The sequence below is a fragment of the Sorex fumeus genome, unplaced genomic scaffold, assembly GCF_029834395.1.
Source record: "Sorex fumeus unplaced genomic scaffold, SorFum_2.1 ptg000024l, whole genome shotgun sequence".
Taxonomy (NCBI): domain Eukaryota; kingdom Metazoa; phylum Chordata; class Mammalia; order Eulipotyphla; family Soricidae; genus Sorex; species Sorex fumeus.
In genome coordinates, this window is record NW_026606081.1 from 56,496,396 (window position 1) to 56,516,440 (window position 20,045).

Below are 20,045 nucleotides of genomic sequence, written 5' to 3' on the forward strand. Positions count from 1 at the left end.
GAGCACAGAGCTGGGGGTAAGCCTGAACACTGTCAGGTGGCTTCAAACCAAAACCAAACAAGGAAAACCAAATCCCTTGGGCACCTCTTCTTTCATTTTTTCAATCAACCTGTAAAATGTTTACGTTCATACTTTAACTTACATTTCCATGTGAAAAGCATTCCACTTCCATTGGTCACGTATATTGCGACTCTTGTCACCTCTATTGGTCACACAGATTGCAACTCTTGTCTCATCACGTTCCATGGCGTTTGTACAGAAGCGTGTTTATCATATTTTTATCGTATTAGTCTTCACGTAGCTCGTGTTTGTTTTCTTATAAGCGCGTTTATCAGACTTTGATCATCTTTGTTTTGGCCCCGTATAATAATCTGCATGTAGAAGAAGCACTTGGACAGCTGCTGACCGACAGATGGGGGCCCAGCAGCAGAGCCCTGACCTTATAAGCCTGAGGTCCTGGGTTCGATCCCTGGCACCACTAAATAAAAAGGTATTCGTAAAGTTAATATAATAGTATAATAAGTGCAGGCTGCTATTTCTTTTCTAATTCATACCACTGTTCTTGCAACTCTTCACATCAGCCACCCCAAGCCCGCCCCCCTCCATGGGCCCCTGAGCCCCTGGGCTGTGCTGGAGGCATCTGTGTGTTTGCATATGCTCCTTCTGGGGCCTCAGCTGTCTGCTGGGAGCACTCATATTTGACGGTCGCCGCAGTGTCATCTAAACCCAGGCAGTATTTGCTTGCGATGCGCTTTGCTATTTCCCCTGATCTTATTTTACTTCTCCTGATGAACTCTGTAATGAGTTGTTAACTGCCAAGAATGAAATTGCTCGCTGGGATTCTAACCGTGGTCGCAATGAAATGATAGACTTCCCTTTTTTTTTTGTCTGTTGACTGTTTGCCTCTTGCTTTTCTGAGTCTTTCTGAGTCCCTGTGTCTCCTCGTCTTCCAAGCTCCCTTTGGTACTGACACACAATAGCGGGAAGATCTTTCAGCCTCTCCATACAGCAGCACGCAGTCTGAGCTTACTGCTTTGGGTGGCTTTTTGCATCATACTTTTCTAGGTTATACCAGCAACTCTGCTAAGTCTTATGGTGTACACTTCATTGCTGTTTCTAAGCCGTGTTACGCCTCAAAGCATTTCTGTGGATTTTTGTTTCTCTAGGCAGATCCTAATGTCACTGATCTACTTTGATAACTTTGTCTACTTTTCACTCTTGTTAGTAACCTGAGTTTTAAGAACCTTTTAAAATGGGGCTGGAAGGAGAGTTCAGTGGGTAGGGCCTTTGCCTTTCATGTGGCTTATCTGGGTTCAATCCCTGGCATCCCATAAGGTCCCCTGAGCCCACTAGGAATGACCCCTGAGTGCAGAGCTAGGAAGAAGCCCTGAGCATTGCCGGATGTGCCCCCCTGGCCCACTACACCCCAGAATAAAGATGAGCCTCTGAGATTCTTCACTGTGTCAGGGTTGAAGCATTGAATGAAGCAGAATGTCTGCAGGTTTGGTATTAATGCTCAAAGCCTTCGTTGTTAATCATTCTCTGGTCCTGGCTTAATTAAAAATCAGGACTGGGTGATAAATTCTGGCAAATTTTTGGTACTAAAAAGTGATTATTTCTTTGAATTTAGAACACCTTAAATTATGTTAGTAGATTCCCTCACAGCCATCAGACAGGCCGGAGTTGGGTGCATCTGTGATGGGGGTGGACACACAAGCTCCGGCTCCTGCTGGCCACTCAGTGGCCTCTGCGTGTCTCTGTCCCGTGATCCTTAACACTGTAAGTTCCCTAGGACTTAATGTGCCTTGAATACACACACATTGCCCATAAAATTGTCTCACTTGTATCTGGAACAAAATTATTTTTTTCTGTTATTTTCCCAAGGAAGAATTATCCGTGGCATTTGGATGGTCTTAGCGTCACACTTCGCTGATTTTAAATTTCAATTTTATATTTAATTACTCTCACTGCTCATCCCTAGCTATCCGGTGAAATCATATCCTCATTCTTGTTTCTTAACATCGATTCATTCATTTTTCCCAGAAACTATCTTTGCAATAGCTTTCGTTTCATTTGGGGGTGAATATGAATCCATAGTATGTTTTTCCATCCAGTGTGACTCTCTCTCTCTTTATGTGCTAATTGCCTGCCTAGAGATTTCTTTGAAACTGTGCAGACGTGGTCCAGTGTCCCGATGTTCAATCTCACAGTCTTTAGGCTAATGTCTTTGTGTGCCCATCTTCCCTGACATAAAACAGGCGAGGTGTTGGTCTGACCAGAAAGCACAGATTTGGGGTCATGGTCTGGGGAGAAGTGAGGGAACGGTGTAAGAACCCTTCTGCATCTCTGTAGTTTTTGCAACATAAATATGTTAAGGGAGCATAAAATGAGGCTCCCGCAACCATGACACTGGACTCCACATCAGGCTATTTGCACCCGGGGCACCCCAGAGGGGGGTAGGTGAGAGCCCTCCCCACCCCAAGGGACCCAACCCCAGCAGCCTACCTTCACTACCCAACCGCCGCCACACTTCAGGCTGCTTTCTACATGCTGAGACCAAGCCTCACGCATGAATGAACATATTCCTGGACTACATGGCTGCAAAGCAGCCATGCAACACATCATCATAGAGGGAATATATATATATATACATATATATGTATATATATATGGTAAAGGTAAAGGCCCTCCCGTTGATTGTCGATTTGCTCGAGCGGGCCCAGTAACGTCTATATATATATATATATATATATATATATATGGTCACGGTCCTCCCATTGTTCATCAATTTGCTCGAGCGGGCCCAGTAACATTGTGAGACTTGCTACTGTGTTTGGCATAGTGAATATGTCACGGGGAGCTTGCCAGGCATTGCCACGCGGGCGAGATACTCTCGGTAGCTTGCCAGGCTCTTCGAGAGGGGCGGAGGAATCGAACTGAGGTTGGCCATGTTGGCTGCGTGCAAGGCAAACGCACTACCGCTGTGCTATTGCTCCAGACACACACACACACACACACACACACACACACACACACATATATATATATATATATATATATACACACACACATGCCTCCGGAGAGCCCAACAAGCTACTGAGAGTATCCTGCCCGCATGGGAGAGCCTGGCAAGCTCCCTGTGTCATATTTGATATGCCCAAAACAGTAACAATAGCAGGTCTCATTCTCCTGACTCAGAAAGAACCTCCTATCATTGGGAAAGACAAGTAAGGGGAGGCTGCGAAAATCTCAGGACTGGGACAAACGGAGATGTTACTCGTGCCCACTTGAGTAAATTGATGAACAACGGGATGACAGTGAGACAGTGAGACAGTGAAATGTATTAAATCATAGAACTCTAACAAGGGAACTTGTTTGCAGGTTAAATTCAAATTCCTCGCAATAGTTTTAAAAGGCTGGGGGCCAGGGGAAAAGAGACGTTTTAAAATTTCTGAAACAGGATGAAACTCTGAGAGCAAAGAGTATGCGAATGGCTATATAAGCTAATAATAGGAAGCGTTCAGTACAGCCTCGCCTCAGCCCATATGCTGTGCTCAGCATTTCAGACATATGATATCACTGTAAGTCGAATAATTAATCCTATGCAGTGGATGCTGTTAGGGCCAGCCTCGTTTGCACACAAGGGAGTGAATGTTATGGAGGCTAAGAGGTTTGCCCCGGCACCGTGAATCTCATAAGAAACGGCTGTCTTTGGACTCTTCGCTCCAAGATCTTAGCTCTGACCTCCAAGGATGTTTGAAAATACAGGGTGACCAGGGGTGACTTTAGCACAGAGCCACTGCATTCGGGACCACGCGAATGCCCTGCCTGCCCCTCTAGTGCCCTTCAGGATGCCCTCCCCTGGCCCCAGTGTCTGCTGGCCGCACCTCTAATACCACACGCTTGTTTTGTGCCTTCCAATCGGTGCCTGGAGCTCAGACTGGCCCAAAAACATTCCCTAATCATCCAAATTCCTTTCTGGTGCCAGGGCAAGGTGAATCGGACCCTCCTGGGTCAAGGGCGCGTGACAGGAATGAGAACAGAGACACCCAGGGTGCTTTCTGTGTGTGGCGTCCATATTCACAAAATCCAAGTCCTCACAAGAGCCATGAAAGTCCACCTCTTGTGGGTGATTCTGGGGGTGCCAGGGGAGTGTAAGAGACCTGTTTGGTGTCGGTAACAGATGGAGCCATCAATGGGGTTGGCCACTGTTCCCCCAATGAACAGCCCATCTCCCACTGATGCAGCCAGAAATACTTGAAAGTCGGGTGCGCTTCCGGGACCCGGAGCAGGGTCCAGCCCAGCACCTCGCCTGTCCAGTTCTGTCCACCTGCCATCTCTCCCGCCTTTGTCTGTTGTGGGTTCTAAAAATGGAAGGCAAATAAAGTCCCCCCCAAGAGGAGAGGCCGCGCCTGCTCCCAGCAGTTGCCAGTAGCTTGGCCTGTGCCTTCTAAGCCCATTCAACAGCTGCTCGCTCACTGCTGGTGCTGGACAGAGTGTCCTTTCAGTGCTGACTTTGTCCCAGTGCATGTGAAATGAGCCCAGGATGCGGGCAGCATCAGAGAGCTGACCGGAAGGGCTCTGAGCTGGCTCGGCGCTAGGACTGGCTTTACCAGGTGTGCAGAGGGTCACAAAATGAGGAGGGGAGGATCTGGGAGCAGGGGGCGCCTTCCCCGGGGGGAAGCCCAGTGAGGGAGCGACATTACAGTCAGGGCCCCCGCACGGGAAAAACATGCGGGGAAAGTTCCAGCCATGCTCTTAGCAGCGGAGCTGGTGCCTGGTGGGTTTGGAGGACCCCAGGGGGCGCTGGGGATGGAACCCCGCGCGGCTCCTCAGACCCGCAGCTTGAATCCCCGGGCTCGGCATCTACGGCCTCAACTTGTCTGCTCCTGGATTTCTGGGCTCTCAGAGCAGGCCTCTGTCCATTCCCCTCAGCTCCAAGGCCTCATGCTGATTGTCCAGGCTGCAGACACAGATGCAGCCTGGCCCGTGCGGGCAGGAAGATCACCACCTTGCGTCCATGTTCTCACAGGTGAAGCATTTGAATGATACCTGACGGCACCCTCCCAGTCGATAGGAGGGAAATGAAACTCTCCCTTGGTGCTGCTCTGAGTAGGTTATCGGGGGACTAGCAGCAGGGGTGAAGAGTGGGGGTCAGAATAAAGGAGCAGACGGGGGCTGGAGCAATAGCACAGCAGGCAGGGTGTTTGCCTTATACGGGGCTGAACCGGGTTCGATTCCCAGCATCCCATATGGTCCCCTGAGCACTGCCAGGAGTAATTCCTGAGTTCAGAACCAGGAGTAACCCCTGTGTGTCGCCGGATGTGACTCAAAGCACTGCACTGTCCTCCCGTTGTTCATCAATTTGCTCGAGTGGGCACCAGTAACATCTCACAGCAAAGTGTGAGACTTGTTGTTACTGTTTTTTTGGCATATCGAATATGTCACGGGGAGCTTGCCAGGCTTTGCCGTGTGGGCGAGATACTCTCGGTAGCTTACCAGGCTCTCTGGGAGGGGCGGAGGAATCAAGCCCGGGTCAGCCGCATGCAAGGCAAATGCCCTACCTGTTCAAAAAGGGGGAAAAAGGGACAGATGAGAGAAAAGGAGAGAGTGTTTCAATTGGATGCCCCCAACGGAAGGGCAGTTCCATAGTAGGGAATTAGTCCCATCTCCCATGCCCCCCGACCATGCGGACCCCATATGGGTGTGGGTTAGTCCCACAAATAAAGGCTGTGCCAGGTGTCCCAGAGGCCGCCTCTGACCGTCAGGCCCTCTGGGTTGGCCCATGCAGCTGCCAGGGAGGCCCAAGAAGATAAAATCTCTCTATGCCCTGTGCAGCTCGGTCCAGACTCACAGGCTGGGTCTAGGAGCAGTGGGGTGGGCGTGGGGGGGCATCAGGTCGGCAGAGCTTAGCAGTTGCCCAGCTGGTCTAGAACCCATCTTCTGGAGAATCAACCTGTGAGGGCAGGAGGCGGGCGAGGGTGTGCAAGGAGCGTGAGCTGACTCGCCTCTCAGGGCTATGCTGTTGGGCCAGCTCCACGCTGGGCTGTACACCAGGGCTCACTGCTCCGTCCAGGGGAAGGGCCCACACCGGGTCTGGCCCAGAGCTCTGGGGTCGGGACATCTGCGGCTCTGCAGAGCCCACATGGAAGCAATACAGCCCCAGCCGGCCCTGTTGGGGGGGAGTGTCCTGATAGAAGCCCTGCATCTCCCCTGCGCCCCCGCAGCCTCCTCTTCCTCCCTGACAGATGGGCTTTAGCGCAGAAGCGTGGCGAGTTGGGAGGAGGCAGAATCCTACTCCCACAGGGTCGCACCGGGCCTACCAAAGACTGAGCCTGACTTTCCACAGCAGCCTGTTCCCCCCATGCTGCCAAGCACCACGGGAGCCCCTGTCCCCCTCCACTCAGCTGAGTCTGCAGCATCTGCAGAGCAGTCCCGGCGATCAGCCTGTGTCGCCCCAGTCACCCTGGGGCTCTGCTCTGATCCCTGATCCTCCGGGCCCCCACAAGTCCCCAGCTGGAATGCTAAGGCAGAGATGGGGGCTGGAGCAATAGCACAGCGGGGAGGGCATTTGCCTTGCGTGCGGCCAACCCAGGTTCGATCCCCGGCATCCCATATGGTCCCCTGAGCACCACCAGGAGTAATTCCTGAGTGCAGAGCCAGGAGTAACCCCTGAGTATCACTGGGTATCACCCAAAAAGACAATAATAATGATAGCAATAATGCAGAGCTGGAAAGCCAGAGTTCAGGGAAGTTTCCAACAGGAACAGATGCCCAGGCCCATGTCCAGCCTCAGTGCGGGAGGGGGCCAGTTGCTAAGACACAGATACTTGTTGGCAGCAGAGACGAGAGCGGGGTTGGACAGGAGCACCCCACCCTCCTGAGAGCCACAGACACTTGAACCCAAACACCCCTGCTGCCACCGTGTGAGCCCCAGCGGCTAAGGGCTCATCATGGGCATGGCAGCGGGAGTCTGAGTGCCCCATAGGCTGCTGTCATGGCTGCGTAGTCTGAGACAGAGGTGGAGAAGAGGACATGATGGGCCCCAAACGTGTGGGTATTGGAGATATCAGCCAAGCAGCCGCAGCTCCTGGATCAGAGGGGCTGGGGGCACGGGTGCGATTCTCACATGGAGATGTCGGGAAATGGCCAAAGCCACAGCTCCTGGGGACCTGTTACTAGAGCGAGACTCACCTGGGGTGGCGGAGAGGCGGTTGAGACCCCAGCGAGGGTGCAGTGCTGGCGGGTTGTACCTGAAACCCTCTAGGAATGGGGTCGCCAGCCTGGCACCTCACCCAGGAAAATGTGCTTCAAAAATAAGGCACCAACAAGAGGTCGCACCCGTCTGGGACTCATCAGGCAAGTGTGCAGGTGGGGGGGGGGGCAGCTGCTCTGGGTCCTTTCATGGTCCAGGAGAGAATGAGGAAAGGGAGAGAGGTGGGGGGAGGCAGGGGGAACTAGAGAGAGAGAGAGAGAGAGAGAGAGAGAGAGAGAGAGAGAGAGAGAAGAGAGGGAGGGGAGAGAGAGGGAGGGACAGAGAGGGCAGAGAGGGAGAGAGGGAGGGGGGAGAGAGAAAAGGAGAGGGAGAAAAGAGCGAGAGAGGGGGAGACAGGGAGGGGTGGAGAGGGAGAGGGAGAGGGAGAGGGAGAGAGAGGGAGGGACAGCTGGACCATCCACGGAACACACCAAAGGACTTAGAGAATAAACTGGGCACAGCAAGAAGCCACCGAACAGGCCCCAGGAGAGGAAAGGCTCAAACAAATCGGCTTTGACTCTGGCTTGATCCAAACATAACCGACGCCAATAGCACACACCGGAAACCGTCAGACAACAGATCAGTCACAAAGCGCCTGTTAGGAGGACGCGGAGCTCCTCGCCCTGACCGTGCCTGAGGGCTCCACAGCATCCCTCTCCCCAAAACAGGGCGGCTCAGCTCTGTCCAGAACTTCACAGTCGTGCTCTGGACAGCCTCGGGGCCCATGGGTGTCTGTCACTGGGTGTGACCTGAGATTTCTTCCGGGTTCAACCTGGGTTTCTTTTTTACATTTTTATTGAATCACCGTGAGATAGTTACAAAGTCTTTGGTGATTGGGTTCCAACCCCCGTCCCTGCATCACCAGTGTCCTCAGTTTCCCTCCTGCCCCCCTCGATGGCAGATACTTCTCTCTCTCTCCCTCTCCTCTCTCTCTCTCTCTCTCTCTCCCCCCCCCCCCTCTCTCTCTCACCCTCTCCCTCTCCTTCTCCCTCTTGCTCTCTGCCGGAACCCACTGGCCACAGGGAACCGCTTGGCAAGCTGCGCTTTGACATTCAAGTCCTGGCTTCGATGTCACAGTCAAAGCTCAGATTTCAGTGTCTCAGCAAGACTTGGCATGGCCAGTTTGCCTAAAGCAGCACTTGGAGTCGCAGCCACCGTCCAGCGTGACGCCTCTCCAAGTGGTACCGCCTGTCACTCCCCGCTAGAATTACAATCGATGCAAAGAGCACCTTTAACCGTCTCGGTGGAAGCCGCCTCCTGCACCTAGGACAATGCCTGACGGGCGAGGTGGCCCGTGAATCAGCGGACGCGCCAGGCCTTTCATCTCCCGTTTATGTGAGAAATATGGAGACGGGTGGACTAAATAATGGTATAATTCAGTACAATTGTTATTAGCTGAAGGAATAAATTTAAAGTATACAGATGAACAATATTTACCAGTCCCAGTGAGGATTTATAGGCGCTGCTTTAGCTCAAGTTCTGTCTGGGTCCACTGTTCTTATAAATTAGCAACGAACCATTTAGCTGGAACCCTAAAAACAGTGATTATTCCTTTATAAAGCGAAGCCATGGCACATGATGACATATTTACGGCCTCCGACAACAAACACAGATCGAAATAAGGCACAAGCGAGGGAAACCTGGAGAAGGTGGCCGGGGCTGCGTCTTGGAGGAAAACACAGTGGCCTGTGGGGAGCAGAGAGTTCAATGAACTGCAAACAGCGAGAATCGCCCGGTGTCTTTGGCAGAAATGGAAAGTCCAGATTAGACGGGAAGAGTTTCCTTTGACTTTCACTTTCCGGGGTACTTCGGGAAATGGAGATAGACGCCCACACATGCAGATCTGAGGGGGAGATCCGCTGAAGGCCCGGGCAGGGGCTGAGCAGGGCAGGGCTTCCTCCGAGCTGCGTCAGTGCCTCTGATGAGGATGCGCGACCCGTTTGGCCTGACACAGGGCAAGAATTGCTGGCCGTTCATGGCGCTGAGGGCTCAGATGGTGAGCGAGGCTGCACGGGGAAGGCGTCCACCCTCACTGGGCGTGGCTGGTGTTTGGAGAATGGTTTGCAGGCAAGTGTAGAATTTGCGCGACCACTCCAACTCAGAGAAATGAAAGTGTGCTCTGATGTGACAAAGGTGACTTTGCACTCTGGTTCCACTGGGGGTGGGGTGGAAACCGCTCACTATCTTCAAGACGGGAGCCCCGACGCTCCTCCCTGAGGGAATTACTGGTATCCATCAGCCATGACACAGAAAGACTCAGAGGGGTCGCCAGTGAGAACTTAGGATTCATTTCAAAACTCGGGCCTGCAAAGTTATCTCGCAGGGCGAATGCACAGAGACTACGTTCAAGTCAGAGCAGAGGCATGCCAGAGGGTGGAGAGAAAACATCTCGAAAGTTCGGCTTGAAGCAGATCTTGGCGACCACACTCAAAGCCGCCCTGTTCTTCTCCCTGCCCCTTGGGCCACTGGGCACGTGCTTCTGTTACCGCGTACGAGAAGGTTCTGTCCAGCGAGCAGGTGCTGAATTGTTGAGCTGGGGGATCTCATTACTGTGAGGAAGTGGCTGGCGATAAGATAAACTCGCCCGATTTATTTACTTAGGCATCTATTTTTCGAAATTGCATTATCCACCCAGCGAGAAGCGTTCCTCATTGCCATCTTTCTCTCTCCTCTCCAGACACTTGTTTCCCGTTGTAAGAAGCGCGAAAGATAATCCATATTAAGTTGTAGGTGGTGCTTTTTATTTTCCAGACAATTTTGTCTATTAAACGACAATCGGAGACAAAGGAAGAACGGAGACATCGGTGTTACGTGACATGGAAACCAAAGCCATTTCTAAATAACACTGTCAGCTGAAGGCTGGGGCGACTGGCAGCTCCCGGGCAAGCAAAAGAGCATTGCAGCTCGAGTTTGCAAACACGGGTCCACTGACCCCATTCCCGCGTGCCACCGTGCCGGCAGGGGGCAGAAGCGAACTGGTTCCAGCCAAAGACCTTGGGCTCCCGGGAGTACGAGTTCCTCACGTGTGTTCTGTTGGCTTCTTCCTGCGTGTGATGATTATTTTTCAGTGCTGAGTGAATCATTTTACATAGTGCCGTGATGGAAAATAAAATGATGGTTTGTTTTTCTCTCCACCGGGCCAATCTCTGCGTGGAGAGAATCGCAGCCCCGGGAAGATGCCTCTTTTGGCAGATGGAAGGAAAATCTTGTAAAATGCTCCCAGATGTTGGGTATCAGAGAGAAAATGGCCAGGTTGGGGAGGGCTTGGGGTGGGAATCTGAGGTGTGTTACAGTCTGTGGAAGGAAGTGAGTTCAGAGATGGAAATTTCTGGAAGGAGGAACAAGGCGGGCATATAGGAATGGACAGCCCCGGAATTCCCTCTTCTCCCTGGTCACTGTGGAAAGTCTGTGTCGTGGTGTGCATTTTGGATGGCACCCCTGAACTGGGATGCACTTGGTCTGCAGACAGCGAGATACGGTCAGCCAGATCTTCAGGAGGCAGATCTGCAAGCCAGCCTGGGCTCCATCGGGGGGCGGGCTGGGGTGATGGGCCCGTGGAGATGGTGACTGTGGACCCCGCCCGGATGGGCCTTGAGATGTGTGTGTGTGTGTGTGTGTGTGTGTGTGTGTGTGTGTGTGTGTTTGCACTTCCCCGAATGATAACGCAAGCGTCCGCGGATCCGCGCCGTGGGCAGGCCGAGAGGCCATTCACTGTTGATGCTGCGGAGGAGCTCTGGCCTGGCCACCCCAGGGCCAGCGCCTGCTTCCGCTTTCTGAAGGCACCGCCACCCTGCTGTTCACACTCCATCACCCACCAGGCGTCGGAACTTTGTGCCTGCGTGGGAAAGGAAACGATGCATCTGGCTGCGCGTGTGGAGAGGGCGGCGCGTCTGTCACACTCAGGGTCTGTGAGAGACACTGTGTCCATCACGATGAAGAGGGCGGGGAAATGCGGCTTCAGGGCCGTGTCCTTCTGTCCGGGAGCTGAGACGGGCCTGCCAGAGGGTACAGAGGAGGAAGACTCCCAGGCCCTCTTGGTGCTGTCCACGTCCTGGTGCTGAGATGCCCAGACCCTGCCTGACACAGAGCACAGCCAGGCGGGGAACTGGACACACACTGGCCTCCTCGCCCCTGCCTCCTCCCATCTTCTTCCCCTTCCTCCTCTCTCCTCTCCCCTCCCTGCTCCCTCAGCCCCTCCTTCCTCATTTCCTCTTCTCTGTCCCTCTCTCCCCCTCCCCCTCCTTCATCCCTCTTCTCCCTCTCCCCTCCCTCCTACTTCCCTTTCCTCTGCCTCCTTCCTCCTCCCTCTTCTTCCCTGCCTCCTCCCTTGCTCCCCTTCCTCCCTCTCCCCCTCCTCCTTGATCCCCCTCATCCCACCCACTTCTCTCTCTCTCTCCCCTTCCTCCTTCCCTCCCTTGCCCGTTCTTCCTCCCTCTTCTTACCTCCCGCTCCCTCCCTCCTCCTCCTCCTCTCTCACTCCCCCTACTCCCTCTATCCCTTCCCTCGCTGGTTCCCCTCCTGCCTCCCTCTCCTCCTGCCTCCCTCCTCTTCCCTCCCCTCCTCTCTGTCCTTCCTCCTCCCTCTCTCCTTCTCCTCCTCCCTCACTCCCCCTCCTCCCTCCTCCTCCCTCATTGCTCCTCCCTTGCCCCTCCCCCTCGCTGCTCCTCCTCCTCCTCCTCTCACTCCCCCTCCTCACTATCCCCTCCTCCCTCTCTTTTCCTCCTGACCACCGTCAGCCAATCACCAGCAGTCTCTCTCTGGCCCCCAGCATGTCTCATCCCGGGTAGGGGGACACAGCAGTGCCTCCTCCTCACACGCACAGGAGCCCGAAGACAGAGAGAAGAGAGACGATGGGGACCAAGCGCACTCAGGGAGGGGTGGGCCGGGTAAGCCCCGCGCCTGCCGCTCTGCCTGGGGCCGGCCTGAGCCTCGGTGGGTCTTGCAGCTCCCAACGCGAGGATGCTCGGAGCTGGTGCTTAGGCTCTGCCCCAGCCTTGCGCGTCATTGGTGGAGACAGGACACGCCCTGCTCCCAGCCTCGCCTGTCATTGGTGGAGACAGGAAAGGCCCCACCCCCAGTCTAGCTGGGGACGCATCATTGGTAGAGACAGAACAGCCCCTCCCGCCCCGCCTCCCAGCCTCGCCTGTCATTGGTGGAGACAGGACAGGCCCCACCCTCAGTCTAGCTGGGGACGCATCATTGGTAGGGACAGAACAGCCCCTCCCGCCCCGCCTCCCAGCCTCGCCTGTCATTGGTGGAGACAGGAAAGGCCCCACCCCCAGTCTAGCTGGGGACGCATCATTGGTAGAGACAGAACAGCCCCTCCCGCCCCGCCTCCCAGCCTCGCCTGTCATTGGTGGAGACAGGACAGGCCCCACCCTCAGTCTAGCTGGGGACGCATCATTGGTAGAGACAGAACAGCCCCTCCCGCCCCGCCTCCCAGCCTCGCCTGTCATTGGTGGAGACAGGACAGGCCCCACCCCCAGCTTCGCTTCCAGCAGGACCCGTGTTGCGGCGTGTCAGTTCCGTGGTGGCCTTCAGGACCGGACTGCTCCAGGGCCGTGGGAGACGCGAGGGACGCGGAGGGACTGCGGGTGACCCCTTGGTCCCGGGGGCAGAGCCGAGAGCTGGAGGCCTGCACCAGGGGCCCCCGCCCACGGGGGACACGACCCCTCCGCAGCGTCCGCACCTGGTCGGGCTCGCTGCAGGGCGTTGGACTCACCCTTGCCTGTGCAGAGTGGACAGTGGGCGCCCAGACTCGGAAGTGCCTGTGCAGAGGCGATGGTGGCTGCCCGGTCCGGTCCTGAGCTCAGACTCCCCAGCTGGCTGATTCCCAGGCCTGGTCTGGGTTTCTGGTTAGTTTGGTTTGGGGCCATGCCTGGCTTTGCCCAGGGTTACTCCTGGTTCTGTGCTCAGAGGTCCTTCGTGGATGGTGCAGGGGATCCTGCAGGTGTGAGGGATCTGTCCCCCGGCAGCTGAGTGTTAAGGCACACGCCCATGATGGCCCCCAGGCCCGGATTTTTATTTTCGGGGGTTCATTTTTCACCTCCGGCCAGACTACGTGGACTCCCCCAAGGACCTGCACCCACCACCTCCCGTCTTCTCTGGCTCTACGGAACACGTGTCCCCCCACTTCTGTGGCATTGGGGCTCACGTGCCGGCCCCCTCCACCAGGGGATCGGGGTACGGAGAAGTGAGGGCCGCCCCCCACCTCCACTGTGAGAAAATCTGAGTGGGGGGCGGGCTGGTGCTGAAAGCCAAGATGGGCCATTTTGCTGGATCAACTCAGAGATGAGGCAAATGTGCTTCTGAGTGGAATATGAAATTTAATGCGGCTGAGTGATGCACTTGGGTGGAAATAATGCCTGGGCTAAGCACAATTTAAATGGTGCTTAATTAGTTAATATGGCAGAGAAGGAAGATCTGCGGGCACCGGGGAGGGGCACGGCCGTCGGGCCGGGCGTGCGGCCCCGAGGCCGGGCAGCTAATGGGCTGCGGGCGCGGGCTCTCGGGGCCAGTCTGTTAGCCGGGAGGGGCGGGGGGACACACGCCCGGCCTTTTGTCGGCGCTGATTAGAGCACGCTTCGGCATCTGCTCCCAGTCCTGACTCATTAGGGTGCCAAAGAGATGGGATGCGTGATTCCAGGAGCCAGACTGGGGAGGGGGTCCCTGGCAATGCTGGAGCCCAACCTGCACCCCAAAGCCTGCGGCCAGGCTGGGTTTGGTCCTCGGGGACCTCTCCTGGCCAGCAGCCAGCCTTTAGGCGGTAAGGTCAGGGCGACAGCTTCCCCCTGCTGCACCCACTCGTCAGACAGTGCCACGTGGAGAAGCGACCCCCTCGAGAGCCCCTGAGTGCAGGTCATGGCCCCCTTCCTCCCTTCCTGGCTCTGGGCAGGGGCTGCACGGCTGAGAGGGATTGAGCCGGGTTGGGGTAGAGTTGGGTGGCGTGGAGAGTTTGCAGAGGGGAGCCTGGGCCGCGGAGGCGGTGGGACGCTGAGCCGGGTCTGCTGTGGTCAGGCTGCCCGGGCAGCTTTGGTCATATTGGTGAGGGAGAGCAGGGGTAGGGCTGGGGAGGGAGGGTCAGAGCCTGGGGGTGGGCAGGGTTCAGAGCTTGTGTCCACCTCCTTGCACCTTTCCCTCCCTCCCTGCCAGGACGTAGCTCCACTGGGGCCGTGGCACCTTCTCCCACCTGTGCCCAGTGGCCCAGGACACTTCCCTGGTCTGCTTCCCAGCCACAGGCCGCCCTCCTGCAGCTCCCCCTGCTCTTCGGAGGGCCTGAGACACCGTGAGGGGACGGCGCTTGGCTGTCACCCGGCCAGCCCGGGCATGTTCCCAGATACCTCACGTGGTCCCCCCGAGCCCCTGAGCAGGAGGGGTCCCTGAGCACTGCCGGGTGTGCCCCCCCAAAAAAAACTCCTTGGGAAAGAGCGTGGGAAACCTCCGGACCCTGGGTGGGGGCTGCACGGGGTCTGCTCGCCACAGCCACTCACAGGAAATTTATGGGCTGTGAGGCTGGGGTTTGGCAAGCAGGGGGACCTTCGGGGCCACCACTGGGTGGCCGCAGCCCAGGCCTTCTCCCCGAGGAACCGCAGATGCTGGCCCTCAGCAGCAGGAAATCTGGCCAGTGGTGATGGCGTTTTGCTCAACAAATTAGAAAGTATAAAAAAATACATGAAAAAAACAAATGCATCCTCACATCAGCAAAAAACCGTGTGTGTGTACAGGAAGGGGGCAGCAGAGGAGAGAGCCCAAGGCTGGGAGTGCAGGGCCGGGCAGGGCACGGAGGGGCACACCTGTGCCCTGCGAAGATCTGAGACGATGCCGCAGGGTTCAGAGCTGGAAGAAAGGCCCCATGCTTTTGTTTCATGGGGGGACTCTCCTCCCCGACCCCAACCCCCATCAGCCTGAATCAGCCCACTGGGCAGCCCAGTATTCCTGGACCACCCCGGCAGTGTGAGCAAGTGTGTGTTGCAGTTTTTGGATGCAAACATGCCATGTGCTAACCACTGTGCTACCTCCAAGTCCTAGCACCCAAGCTCGTTAAGATCCATAGCACAAGGGTCCTAGTGCCCAGGGACTCTGAAGAGTGACTCTGCCCAGGCCTCCTGTCCAACCACAGAGCCTCCAGGCGACTTGGTCACAGGGATGGGCCGCCGCGCCATCACTCACCTGAGATCTTGCAAGGAGCCAGGGCAGTGAGGGGCTGACAGCCAGCGATTTGCTGCCACATGGGTCTGCCTGGCGGTGCCTCCAGCACCAAGCTCGGGTTCTGAGAGCACCCGGAACCAGATAGGAATGGATGTGCATGGAGAGGGGGACCAGGAGACGCCCTTGTCCCTTCGCCGGGTCACCCCTATGGTGAAACGCTCAGCCTGTTCCAAAGGGAACCGCGCGTGTGGCGGGCTCTGGGGATAGGCAGGCTGCAGAGCTTGGAAGCAGAGGGGAGGAGTGAGCAGCGAAAGGACCGGGGACCGAATCTTTCACAGCTCTGCAGGAAAGAGTAAATCAGCACCTGGGGACGGAAGGGGCACTGACAGGGCTGACACACTCAGGCCAGGAGGTTCGATCCGGTAGTAACGTGTGGACGCCCCTGTGACCGTTGGAGCCACTTCCTGAGCCGGCCAGGTAGGGTGTGCACAAGGAAGCCTGAACAGTGGACATGTGAGCCAGTCCGAGTGGCACCCAGGCCCCTGGCACCACCTGCTCTCCCAGCTGTGTCCAGCTGGCCCCGAGGAGCTGGTGGGGTTCTGCGTCATGCTCCGGATCCACACAGGGTGAGCCTGAGAGCTGGGCAAGGTGCTGGTCAGAAGCATGAGGCTGCAGCCAGAGCCATGCACAGCGGGCAGGACGCTGGCCTTGCAGGTGGCGGACCCAAGTTTGGTCCTTGGCATACCCTAGGGGCCTCTGAGCTTGCCAGAGCCAGGAGTCAGCCCTGAGAAAAGCGACTGCATTAGAGAACCGCTCCCCAGATGGGATGCCACGGCATCTCCGAGTCCTTCCTGCCGGGCCTTGCTCGCTAGCCCCGTTACCGATGGGGGACGTTGAGCCCCCAGACGTGCCCTCTAAATGGGGCCCTCCATCCGCGCTCTTCCAAGCCTCACTTTTCTGGGGGTGGGTGGGGCTGTAAACTCCGACCATATGGTGCCATCAACCTGTCGCTGTTCACTCTCTACCGTGTGAACTCCGTTTACCCATCGAATTGATTCATCAGTGTCATCCTTAATGGGCCTTCGGGCGGCTTCCGGCGGGGCGCTTATGTAGGCTTGTCACTCTGAACGTCTCTGCATCTGTCTGTGGATGAACACGTGTGAGCAGTTATTGGGGCATAAATTTAAGCGCAGACATGCTGAGTCCTGGGGTGCACATATGTTGGTCTCGCAGTCAAGACAGCCAGAGAGCTGCCGGCAAGTAGACAGAGACTGGTTCTGCCGTGACGCAGGCCCTGGGTGCCATCGGGTTTTTCTTGGCGCTGACTTGCCCATGAGGAACACCGGTGGCCCTTGTGGCCTCACGTCCACGCATTTTCTCGGGGCGCTAATGAAATCGAGTGCTTTGATTTTGAATCAGCATCTGACAGGGATCACACCCGATTCCTACAGTTGTCAGGACCCCTGAGACACCGAGTGGACAATCCCTTCTTGGAAAAATCAATGCTGAGATGTCCGAGGGGCAGTGCTGCAGCTGCCCAGACGCCCCAGCTCACACGTTTGTGCCGGAAGCGGAGGGGTTTCCATTTGCGGCATTCGTGTCTTTGACCATCTTCGCTTGAAAGTTTCTTGTGAGAGCTGCATCCTGAGCCAGAAGTCCAAGAGAAGCAGCATCCGGGGAAACCCAGTCCCGTGAAGCCACTTCCTTCCTTCCAGCTGGTTTGTGCTTTCTGGAAGTTTCCGCGCTGAAGGACATGCCGTTTTCAACTGTCGATTCCCAGGTTGCGTCTACGGCCCACACTGCCTGCCCCGTCCACTGTTTCACCCCTAGTCCATCTCAGTGGGGTTCACAGAAGCTCCTGGACTCTCCGGGACTCTCCGTGCGTCTCTGGGGTGGATTCAAAAATCAAAGCGCTCGATTTCATTAGCGCCCCGAGAAATGCGTGGACGGGAGGCCAAAAGGGCCACTCTGCATCTATTGGGCTGTGGGCATTGTAGATCGCCCCTCACTGACTCTTCCTGTGGCTTTGAGTCGAGTCCTTCTTTGCCTTGTCGATCACATGGGTTTATAGCCACTGACTCTATGCCAGGGAGCCCCACCATGGCCTCTGTCCCCTCTCCAGAAGCCCAGGGGCAGCACGATGAGCCGTGGTGAGCAGGAGAAACGCTCTCTGAGTGCCCTGCCTCCATCCTCAGCCTCGCTCACCCCAGGGTGCTGTTTAGATGGTTGCAAGATTTAGCAATTTCCCAAGACTCGGGGTAGGGATGCCCTTTGCTTTGGCAAGAGTAGAAATAGCTGCTCAAGCAGGTCATGCTGCTTGATGGTGGGGACGGGAGCTGGGCCTAGCCTCTGGGAGTGGGGGAGACTGTCCACCTCTCTCTGGGCCTCCCCTAGAGCCCCCCCCTGCTGTCTCGCCCAGTCTGGTCTCTCAGGATGGGACGTGATTTATCGATGAGGGCATGGGTCAGAGTTGGAGGCTCAGAGGAACCAAAAGCCTCATAGCGTGCCATGGAGGGTTGCAGGGACATGCAGAGAGACACCCCCACTCTCCCTGGAGATCCTGGGCCCGGACTGGACAGCCCGCTTCACTTTCTGCCTAGAACAGACCCGCAGCTGCCACTGAACCCAGCCTGAGGGCCCAGGGTTGGGTGGGAGGTCACTGTGTCTTGAGGACAGCATCCAGCCATTGGGAGTCTCAACAGTATCCTCCCCTACCCGCACTAACCACCTGAGCACAGTGGACAGGGGTCAGGGCAGAGGCTGTGGATGAAGGAGGGGCTACATGCAGATTACAGAGGAGGAAGGCGAGGACCCCCCTACCCCCACCCAATGACCTGGACTCATCCCAGCCTTCATGGGTGCGGGTTGCTCTGTTCCCGATGGGCAGAGGGGGTGGAAAGCAGAGCCAACTTTCACATCTGATGTTGGACACCCATGGGTGACAGGGGGTCCGGACTTGGGCTTGAGCAGAAGGAAATGCATGAGGAGGCCTTGTTTGTGATGTGGATTTCTCGGTGCCATGCTCTGCCATCTAGAATTCTTATGCTCAGGTGGTCCCGTAGGGCCCAGGCAGATGGCAGAGATGGAATAAGGACTTGGGCCTTCACTTCTGTTTTGTTGGCTTTGGCCAAGAAGGAAAAAATAAAAAAAGCAAGTCCTGTGCCAGCCATCAGCATCTTCATCCGGACTATGGCTGTCGAAAGCCGGAGCTGGAAAGAGGCAGGAGACGCAGCTGGAACTGGCCATCACCCCGTGATGGAACAGTTCTGCAGGTCACTGCTTATCAAGAGGACCGGAAGGCTTAATGGTTGACCCCCACATCACTGGCAGTGTTCAGATCCGGCAAGTAATGGGAAAGTACCCATATAGTCACCAGGGTACAAACTGAGGCGGGGCACACGCAGGGCCTCCTCACACTGCAGCCCCTCTGGGAGCGGCGTGTCAGTTCTCTTCTTCATCCATGTCAAGAGTTTCCCACCATGCTTGCTTCCTTGGCCTCTCTGGTGGACATGGTCTCTTGAGGGACTGGACGCTCGGACTCTGTAGGGACTCGCCATATCTCAGCATCCTCGCGACGAACAGGCCCGTGTCATAGGCCCATGCGTTTTGTGGGTGATGTTTTGTTCTGTGTTTCTCGGGGGAGGGAGGGGCCCACTCAGCGGTTCTCAGGAGCCATTCCTGGCTCTGCGCCCAGGGGTGCTTATGAGACTGTATGGGGCGCAGGGAATTGATCCTGGGGTTGCCACCTTCGAGGCAAGTCCCACTCTCTTGGGCCCCACAAATGACTTTTTTGCAAGGTGGAAAAAAAAACCCTCTCCCCCCATTTCATCTCCTTGTCTGAGATCTCTGCGTCACGCCAACTTGTCCTCCGTGCCCACCCCCTCCTTGCTGACTGTCCACGAAGGGGTGGGAGGGGCTCCCGGTTCCGACTCCCCTCCAGAGCACAGGACAGGGAGATGCCTGAAGTCTGAATCTGGGCTCCCCTCCCCGCGTGCACTTGGCTTCCGTCCTCTGCTCTGCTCCTCCCCCGCCCCGCTGGCCTTACCCCATGGGTCTGGTTGAGCTCCTGGTAGAGAAATGAGGCCTGTGGTGTTTGGGGGATTTTTTTTTTGAAGTGAGACAAGATTTTAAGCTGGGAGTTGGCGCACCACGCGGGCTTCAGATGGGAGCCATATGCTCCCGCCTCCACCTGGCAGGTTTCTCGGGACCCTTCAAGCTCGCTCTCAGCCCCCCCACCGCCAGGAAATATTTGCACTCGAGCCGCCTGGCTGCTTGCATAGCAGAAGGTCACACTCGGAGGGAGGAGGCCCACACGGGCCCGGGGACCCGCTGCTTGGCACTGAGGCTGCTGCCACGTGGTGGGGGAGGGCGGGTTCGGGGCAGGGGCCGTGGAGGGTGAGGTGTAGAGTCCAGCGTCCAGTGTCCATGTCTCCACGACGCTGCTTCCTCCCACTCGCCTCGAGACAGGAAACCGGGACGTTCCCGTCTGGCTCAGGGTCCGAGCCCCTCCTGCTCGCCAGCCCAGGGCTTCCGGGCTGAGCCCCACTGCCAAGTCCTTTCTTGGGGAGCCTCAGGTCGGGGGGAGGGGACAGAGGCTCGGTGACGTGTGGTGGACGTCGCCGATTTCGCAGGGGGTCTCTAC

General features: G+C 56.4%; 1 protein-coding gene across 1 annotated transcript in view; it reads left to right on the forward strand.

Annotated features, from left to right (window-relative positions):
* AGBL1 (AGBL carboxypeptidase 1) overlaps window positions 1–20,045 on the forward strand; it is a 241,787-nt gene that overhangs the window by 200,625 nt on the left and 21,117 nt on the right. The window contains exon 25 of the mRNA XM_056113915.1: window positions 17,699–17,710. Coding sequence (XP_055969890.1) covers window positions 17,699–17,710 — 12 coding nt within the window. The remainder of the gene's footprint in view (window positions 1–17,698; window positions 17,711–20,045) is intronic.